At 31.2% G+C, this 10,488-nt stretch overlaps 1 protein-coding gene across 1 annotated transcript; it reads right to left on the bottom strand.

Moving 5' to 3' along the window:
• Window positions 1-2,622: 2,622 nt before the first annotated feature.
• Window positions 2,623-2,664, bottom strand: Smp_197200 (ste20-related kinase; the record flags this gene model as incomplete). The annotated part of the gene is made up of 1 exon (XM_018792881.1): window positions 2,623-2,664. One exon carries the CDS (start codon window positions 2,662-2,664, stop codon window positions 2,623-2,625), a length of 42 nt encoding a protein of 13 aa, XP_018644647.1.
• Window positions 2,665-10,488: the final 7,824 nt, after the last annotated feature.

Genomic DNA, 10,488 nt, shown 5'->3' with positions numbered 1-10,488 from the left:
AGAGATCAGATAGTAATATATTGTTAAATGAAGCACGTAAATGACGAATGAACAGATATTCAACCCTTAAAATCTTCGTTATGATTCACTTAAAGATGTCATTAATGATAAATGAGAATGAAACAAAGAAGAAATTGATGTTTGATTGTATCTTGTCAAGAAGTAGTAAATTCTCTTAATATACAACAGATTTAAAATCCTTCTTGTTCTCACCTACATTAAAGTGGTTTTCTAAATCATAAAATCTTGTTACCAAAGTAAGTAATCAGATAAGTGAATACTCCTTATATCTATCTATTTATCTACCTATATATATATATATATATATATATATATATATATATATATATACTCCGTAAGTGTCAAACAATGAAGTTTTCGATTAAACTAAGGGAGAAAAATATCATCAATAACTCGTGAACTGACTAAATTTGGGTTATAGGATTTTGAATCACTATTCATAATGTATGATAATTTTTTGAAAAACCAGAAAGTCCCTGTTTTGATTACCTGTAGGGTACATGGTTGTACACTGTTGAGAAGCCATAAACTAGAATCGCTTTATGATGCAATCTTTTTAATCTTTCTATAGATTTATAAATCCATCAGACAACTACAAATATGAGTGTATGACGTAAGTGATTTCTTCTAAAAGAAGATTTCCTTCACTGAATTCTTTTTATTTTTATTTTATGAAGTAACAGAGAAAATTCATAGTTATCATAACCATAAGATTAGTAAGCAGATATAGATAGTCGCTATCACTGGAATACAGGACTCGCGTTTTACCCTATTTAGGATTTGTCAGCTGGATGTACCTGCATCCCAATACGCGACTGATCAATTGTAGTCCTAAACATCAATGGGGAGACTCAAATAACCAATACAAAAATGAATCATAAGTGTTGGTAGTTAATATTTTTCATAGTTGAAAGAGTGAGTCAATTGAAGCTAGACCACCATGGAAAACCTGGAAGCACTGGAAGGCCGTTTCGTCCTATCGTGCGACTCCTCAGCAGTGGGCATCCACGACCTCGCCTCGCGAGATTCGAACCCAGGACCTATCAGTCTCGCGCCAGAGCACTTAACCGATAGACCACTGAGCCGGCATCCCATGGTGCTTATGTCTAACTTCAACCAACCCACGAAGTTGAGCGACCGTTCACCAATTGTCTTCAAAGTGTTTCACAACAAACGTGGTTTAAACTCCACTGGTCACTACTTCTCACTAGAACTCCAGGAATTATCTCTCGAAGTCAGTCACTAGTGAGCATATGATTATTATTATTATTATCACAAAAAACCCCTTCTGATAATTAATATTTTCATCAATGTGAATAAATTGGTCATATAGACACAATACATATCTTCCAACATTTCTAAGGAATAATTATGAGTCTCATTATTCAAATAGCTTGAGTTTACATTCATCATTTACATTCATCAACCGAATAAAAGAAAATTTTTTACAGACATCAAAAACGGTTTTATGCAAGGAAAAATTAATTCATCGATAAACAACATATTTGAACGGTAAAACTATTCTAAATTTAAAATTGCTATCACTTATAATGCGTGATATGACAGGGCCAAATGCGTGTTTTTCTTTTGAAAGTAACCATAATTATACACGTATTCTAAACGAAAAGAACTTTTCCACGAAATTTTGCAACCATTCACCAATGTCATCAGTGAGTTGATATCTCCCAATAGACCTGGTTGAACTCCACTGCTTACTGCTTCTCACTAGAACTCCAGGAAATACCTCATGGAGCCAGTCACTAGTGGGCATATGTTGATTATTATCAGAAGGGGTTTTGTGGAGAGTCCCATAATAGGACGAAACGGCCCTCCATTGCTTCCAGGTTTTCCATGGTGGTCTAGCTTCAATTGACTCATGATCTCAACTCTATAAAATTACTAAAATCTCCATAAAACCCCTTTTTGGAAAGAACATTTATTAAGTTAGACACAGAGTTGACTAATAATATAAGTTCCTAAACTATTTGCTTTCAAAAGTTTATTTATTGATCGATTCAATTTTTTTCTGGGTAACAGTTCAGTGTAGATATCTTATTATTACTTTTCATACTGACAGATAAAAATTTAGTAAGCTGAGATACTTAGCTTAACAACCAGTTACATATGGAAATGAAATCATTTTATGCTGTTGTATTACGTAATAGAACTCAAAACATCTGTTCAGTTCTATTTGAAGTTCATTATTTGGATTAATCTGTAACTCAGTGTTTCTGTGTTCACCTTTAGACTTAATACTTCATGAATAGGTTGGTAATCAGTTATCATTTGTTTGACTCTTCCAGTTGCTTTATCAGATTTAATTAGTTTACTATTATACTCTCAGATAAAATATAATTTTGATATCTAAATAGCAGAGAGTATATAAATTGAAGATGATAAATCTTGAGTTCAATCTACCTTTATAGTAGATACTTGTTGAATACCCTGTTCATCAATATAATTTAAAAACAATACAAATCTCCTAAATGAACTTTAATTTTATTGGTCGGTCTTTTTCCTAAAAAATAACTAGGAAAATGATCGAATTTATACAACAACCAATAAAAAAAACAAAGATAGGTGAGAAATATAACCTATTCTTCATACTTTCCCATTCAAACAATTGAATACCCTCTTTAACATTCTAAACTAGTGTTCTTGCAAATATTAACCCCCTTTCAATGGATGAATGAATATTAATGAATAACGATTGGTTAAATGTATAACTTTTAATATGAAGTATGTTTTGGGGAAATATCAACTGAATATATGAAGTGTATATCATCAATCAGTAAGAGAGGAGTCAATTGGCTTAGGGTGGGGTTACTGTAGGAAACAATAATCACTTCAAACATTATAATATAAGATTAATATCAGTTAAACAACATATATTTAAGTGTGATCACTATTGCTCAAATTACAAACCATTTTAAATATGAATTCTAATATGAATGGTAAAAGTCCACATTTTCTTGTTAGTCGACTGTTAGAAGATACTAAAGTATTTGATAATGAAACATCATCATCTAAAAATCAACTTGATAATAGTTTGGATGATACTGACAATGTTGTTGACGATAATAGTGATTATGAATATTCACAACAGACGAACATGGATGAATTAGTTCATAATAGTAAGTTTCTTCTTTCTTTTTTTTAAAAAAAAACTAAGTTAATTTAGTATGAATTTAAAATTGGCTCGAGTTTTTTCTAATATAATCCGTGTTTAATTAGTGTGTTTTATGAAGAACTTTTGACAAATTCTCTGTTCATTTATTGAAAGTTCGGTATATATTAGCGTGTGATAGTCATTAAAAATTCTATTTCAAGCAATGACATACATTACACCAGTGTCTTTCATCCTGTATTTTGTACTGAGTCACATTAACTTGTTTATAACAGAAAGAAATAGATATATTTTAGTGCATAAATGTAATTTTAGGTGAATAACTTACACATTATTATTCTGCATTCAACCATCTATTGAACATATGAATAGTCAAAACTACTTGATATATCACATTATTTGAACATTAAAAATGTTGCTTATAAATTCAGCTCAGTCAGTATAATACGATTCACTGTTTCAGAATTATATTATAAAGTTTATAACATAAGCTTTCACTTCGTGAACAATTCTTTATGTAAATTACTAAAGAATAACTAAATATCTATCAATTTCCAATAGATATTCATTACATTAGTATTGTTTAGTAATATGGTATTTAAATATATAGTATCAATAAATATAAGGTACCTTTGCTATTTTCTAACAAATCTATTAGGGATTTTTGTGGATATTATACTAACTTCAATAGTTGAGATCATGAATCAATTGAAGCTAGACTACCATGGAAGTTAGACATTAACACTATTGGATGCCAGCTCAGTGGTCTAGAGGTTAAACACTCGCGCGCGAAACTGACAGGTCATCTGTTCGAATCTTACGAGGCGGGATCGTGGATGCGCATTGCTGAGGAGTCCCACAATAGGATGAAACGGCCGTCCACTGCTTCCTAGTTTTCCATGGTGGTTTAGCTTCAATTGACTCATGATTTCAACTATATATAATTACTAAAATCTCCACAAAACCCCCTTCTAATATACTCATCTGTTGATCAACATTGAAGTTGTTTAACTCTACTTATTTCCCCCTAATTAATATCTAAACTAACAGATATTTCAGTTTGATCATTTGTATAATTAAAATAAAATGATTATTAATAAGATTTTAATAATGATTTTAACTGATAATCAATCAATAAATCAATCAATCAACTGATCTACTTGAACTAATGATAATGAACATAAATTATTGATCTACAAGATAATATAAACCAAAATTAAGTATCATATATTTTTCATAATCAATAATTGAATAATTACTATGAAAGTAAATTTAAAATTTTATTCATTAAAATAATTGATTAATTTAATTTATTAAAAATTAAAGACGAAATATTGATGTAACTAAGAATCCAGGACGCGCGTCCTGGATTCCACTACTAGCCACTATCAATCTTTGCTTACAATGCTTGTGAAATAAGGCTATATCGAGGCAATACGCACAGTATGCACATATGTCAATAAGAGACTGACCAGTTGCAGTCATGAACATCAATGGGAAGATTCAAACAAACAATACTAAGTGAATTTAAGATTCATATTGATTTCTAATTAATCTTCAACTTACTGAAAAGGTTTATTTACATATTATGTATCAACGAATAAAAAAATTAATAATGTTCCTAATGTAATGTAGTTTTAATTATTGTTATCCATTAAACCTAATAACAAATTTTTTATGGGGGGGGCACGTTACACAGGCCACACAAAGCAATCACTTTCCAAATGCATCTCGGAACATTATCTGGCTTGGCTCTTAAAAGAAGAATGTAAAAAAAATTCCTAGTTCGATAAAGGAGCATTTAATTAACTGTGGATATATCGCTCCAAAAGAGTCTTGTTTTGAAATCTTCTATTATTGAGTTACTAGCAATGAATTATATGTTTATTTGTAAGAGAGAATTTTCTAAGTAGTTCTGATATAGTTTTAACATTAACACTGAAATAGTTATATTGGTAACCAAATAACTGTTTAATTTCATTTCACTGTGTTGATTATGGATATTCGGTATAAATCAAAGATAAGTCATCTATACTATTATGTTCTTACATAATTAATTCATTAAAAAAATAATCCGTTGATTTACTCAAGAAAAGATCTTTAATCAATGATACAAACTATGCCATGAATATTTTATTTTTGATTACATTTCAAATGAAGGAGGTAAAACTGGTGACAGTTAGGTAGGCAATTGAATGAACTAAAAACTCGTATCATTTATATTGAAGATAAATTGTTACATCTAGTATCTAAGTGATTTCAGTATTTCATTTTGATCTGTGGATATTAAATGTGAACTTCGTTCCTTATATGTTTTCAGGAATTATTTAGGAATATTAAGTGTCTATTTGATTATTATCAGTACAGGATTGTGGAATCTGTTGAGTTTTAATTTAGACCGAAGGTCCTAAACGTTTTTAAAATATCAGATAAGAACTTCGCTTATTATTAGATTATTTTATAGTTAAGATCATGAGTCAATTGAAGCTAGACCACCATCGAAAACCTGGAACCACTGGACGGCCGTTTCATCCGATTATGGAACTCCTCAGCAGTGCGCATCCACGATCCCGCACTCGCGAGGTTCGAACCCAGGACCTACCAGTTTCGAGCCAGAGCCCTTAACCGATAGACCACTGACCTGGCATCCAACGGTGTTAATGTCTAACCTCAACCAATCCACGAAATTGCGCGACCAACTTCCAATGTACTGAGGTAGATACCTGTCTCTACCTGACATGGATTAGCTCCACTGGCCACGACTTCTCATTAGAACTCCAGGAATTACCTCATAAAGCCAGTCACTAGTGAGCATATGATCATTATCACAAGGGGGTTTTTGTGGAGATTTTAGTAATTTTATAGTTAAGATCACGAGTCAATTGAAGCTAGACTGCCATGGAAAACCGGGAAGCACTGGACGGCCGTTCCGTCTTATTGTGGGACTCCTCAGCGCTGCGCATCCACGATCAATTGATTCGTGATCTCAACTATTAAAAAATTACTATAATATCCACAAAACCCCTTCTGATATTAACTTTTATAAGGTTACTACATCCTATGTAAATAACAGTTCACATAGATTTAATATTTATTCTTACCTTTGTTATTAACTGATTAATATAATTCTAATCTTCTTAATTCAGTCTTTAATATATGATTAATAAAAGAAGTTGTTGAAATTCACTGATAACAAATTTAAATGAAATCGGTAAAGTTTATCACTTTAACAAAAAATCAACAATATTTAATAGTTGAGATCAGGAGTCAATTAAACCTAAACCATCATGGAAAATCTGGAAGCACTGGACGGTCGTTTCATCCTATTGTGGGACTCCTCAATAGTCCGCATCCACGATCCCGCCTCGTGAGATTCGAACAGACGACCTATCAGTCTCGTGCGAGCACTTAACCTCTTGACCATTGAGCCGGCATAGTGGCCTAGCTTCAACTGACTCATGATCTCAACTATTGAAATTACTATAATATCCACAACAACTCCTGATATTAATCTTTATTTAGTTAATAATGTCAAAATTATATCAATTTGATCTATTTAATATTGCCTAGATTATTACCAAAAAATAAAAGAATATAAATGATCATTCTCAAATCAAATTCCATTTTAAACAAATCAGTTTAGTCAATCAACAAGGTGATATTAGTTGAAAGGTAACATTTGAATGAATTTGCTTCAGGGTGTTTTGAACAGAAATTTATACATACATTCATATCTATTTATTTCAGTGATTCTGCCTATCGACTCCGCCTACTTTTTAAAAAAAAAATAATTGTTGCATATACCATCAATTTAATACCTGTATTAACTTATCTTGATTGCATAATTCATGTGTCTTAGTTGTCATGCTTAATGTTTCTTAAACCATAGAATCATTAGAGCATGTAAGTAATCAATATCTGATTGCTGACTCTTTCCAGCCCCACCCTCTTCTTCTATGTATTAATACAACTTAGTGATGACAATCACGCAATTTTGTTGTTATGACTAGATGATTTTCATAAGCATTTAGTTGACATTGTAAATAAATATACATACACGAATAGATGTAGATAAGTTTCTTTTATGAAAAAGAAGAGATTGACACATAGTGACTATGCTATTTTAATTGACTTCCAGTGTTATATAAGCAGATTAAATAAAAATAAAGATTGACAGCTCGTGGACAACTACCTGTTTTTGTTTTTTAAAAAAAATGAAAATACTACTCCAACTGACAGAAAGAGAACTGTCTATAATACTAAATAGATAATCATTCTAAATGACATTTTGTATCCAATATTGTTTTGCTTCGAAAATGTACGATCTGAAAGAATAAAGAAGATCGTACAAGAGCTAGTAAAAAGAAGTTTTCATTAGGGAAAAACGTTAAATTTAATTCAACAAACATGCTCAAGTAATAGTAAACGCTTGTAATTTCCCGTTTCTGATATCTATGATTGAAAATGATCAGTCTCTGTTGTCATATGTATGTACAAGTTGAATTGCTTCACTACAGCATTATATCACAAGTTTTGGTGTATTCAGTATGTGACTAGCAGTGGAATTTAGCAAGTGTTTTGTCTTATGTAGGACTCGTCTGTTGTATATACTTTCATCCTAGTGTTGATGTTCATACTGATACTTGAGTCTAGTACCTAACACTTCAAACATCAACATGTTATTTACTGAACTACTTAGTCCTGGTAGCAATTCGCTTACGATCAAGTATTGATTGCTAAGTTTTAACTATCGACTTACATTGACATTTTAGGGAATATTCCCATCTAATGAATTAAAAATTTAAAAGATATGAAAACATTTACTAATATATACTGATACAATACAAATAATAAATTACTAAAACGTTAGACTTTAATTCAACCACATTTTCATCCATGTTTATTCGATGTATAGAATATCCGTATTATTCAAAATACCAAGAAAGGTTAAGAAGTATCCTAAACCGATTTAACATTACAATAAGGTTAGTTTATACAGTATTTGTGTTTGACATTGCCCAGTTTGGTTAAGAGTACTGATAACACGCAAACACGCAAGTATCAATCAATGCGGTATTTGCGAACTGAGTATAAACCCCACTCTCGCTAACAATATTGATCTTACATCTGGCAACCAACAAAAATGAGGTGAGAAATACTACTTACATTATCATAGTCTATAACCGAGGGTGTGTTTCGTTTTCTGTCATTTTTGCCGGCTAACACGAAAAACTATAAAGTTTTCTACCATGAAAATGCCATTACATCATGCTACGGAAAAGTTAAGTAAATAGCAATCATGATGGAAGAAAAATTACAATATACCCAAAATCATACCTCTACTTTATTCTATAATAGAAACTATTCCAAAAGATCTACAACAAATTCTTATTATAATCATCATTAATTGAGTGACTGAATAAACGAAAACACAACCTCAATTACTGACTACGATACAGTTAGGTGATTTGATAACGTGGAATTTATCCTCAGCCCTATTGGAAGCTAAAATAATTTTAATTTCATTAAAATATATGGTTTACTTTCCTATTCGGTAGTGATAACCTATCTAATTGGTATGTAGATCACTGTAAATATCTCCTACTGATTTAAACAATATAATTTATAGTAACCGTTCACCAATTGTCTTCAGTGAGTTGATATCTCACAACAGACGTGGTTTGAACTTCACTGGTCACTATGAGCTATGAAAATACTAAATCTCCACAAAACCCCTTCTGATAGTATAATTTATAAACAATTCTCTTATTTTTTTAAAAAAAATAAACAAATAAACAAACAATTCATCGATTGACTGATTCATCGATCTTTTCACCTTTCATATCTTCTTTATCCATTTATTATAAAAGAAAAGTAAACTGAAAGATATTCAACACGATCTAATTCCACCGTCTAGAATTATTATTTTAATTAAAAAAAGAAAAAAAAGAAAACATGAATAAAAAGTAGAACTGGATTGTAGATTTACGTTGTCGTTTCCTTTTTGTGTTATTTACTTCAGTTTTTAATTGATAGTACATAAAAGATGTCTTGATCCTTTTTATTTTACTATTTAATTGTCTATCATGAGATCGGAAGAGCGAATACAAAAGAAATGTATTCATATGTAGTTGAGACAGAAAGAGAAAGAGAGAGAGAGAGAGCGAGGGAAAGAGAACAAATACAATTGTGAATAAGATCTGAATATAACTATCATTGAAATCTTAATCATCACCATCACCACTATGATAACAACAATAATTACTGTTAGTATGACCACAGTATGACATTGATTGTACTAACGGTACATATTTGAAACGATTATAGATAAATGAAGTCTTGAAAAAAAAAGTAAGTAACGATGAGAAAGAACTCATCATCATCATCACTATCAAAAATGATTAAAAGGAGCAATAGTTTAGAATTTAATTAAACACCTTTTTGAGCACAGCATGATTTTTATAACAACAAAAACAACAACAACGGTCATATTAAAGAAGCTGATGACGATGATGATTGTATTGACATGTATTTATTAAAGAATCAACATGTTTACTAACCAAAGGAAAGAAACAAACGATAAAATTAAAGAAAGAAAAGTTTTAGTTTAGTTGTTTGCCAAGAGTTTGATTATATTTCCTCACACACTCTCTCTGTCTGATTTTATTTTATATGACAAACTGACATTGTTGTAACTATAAGATTCAATCAATGAACAATTAATTATTAATAATAGCGGTTTAACAATGTTTAGTTTGCTTTTTAACGCATTGTTAAGGTTGATTTTCAAGAAGAAAAAGAATCTTGTTAAGCATTTAAAAACTACAAGTATTATAATGAATTTGGTATACCATAGAGAGAGAGAGAGAGAATTTCTGTATTATATATAGATATCAAATGTGTTATATTACTGTAGGAGATGAATACATGCACATATCTATACATAGAGAATCACCTACTTTATACTTGAGACAATTATTAAAATAATATGAAAAAGGAATTTTTCAGAATGGGTTTTGTGGAGATTTCAGTATTTTCATAGTTGAAATCATGAGTCAATTGAAGCTAGACCACCATCGAAAACCTGGAAACACTGGACGGCCGTTTCATCCTATTATGGGACTCCTCAGCAGTGTGCATCCACGATCCCGCCTCGCGAGATTCGAAGTGGGAAGCAGTGACTAGTGAGATAACAACTCATTGAAGACAATTGGTGAACGGTTGCTCAGATTTCGTCGATAAGTTGAAGTTAGACATTAACACCGTTGGATGCCGGCCAGCTCGGTGGTCTATCGGTTAAGGGCTCTGGCTCGAGACTGGTAGGCCCTGGGTTCGAATCT

The sequence above is a fragment of the Schistosoma mansoni genome, assembly GCF_000237925.1.
Source record: "Schistosoma mansoni, WGS project CABG00000000 data, chromosome 1 unplaced supercontig 0153, strain Puerto Rico, whole genome shotgun sequence".
In the NCBI taxonomy this organism is placed as follows: Eukaryota; Metazoa; Platyhelminthes; class Trematoda; order Strigeidida; family Schistosomatidae; genus Schistosoma; species Schistosoma mansoni.
The sequence above is the reverse complement of the archived record's forward strand: the minus strand, read 5'-3'. Positions and strand labels throughout refer to the sequence as shown.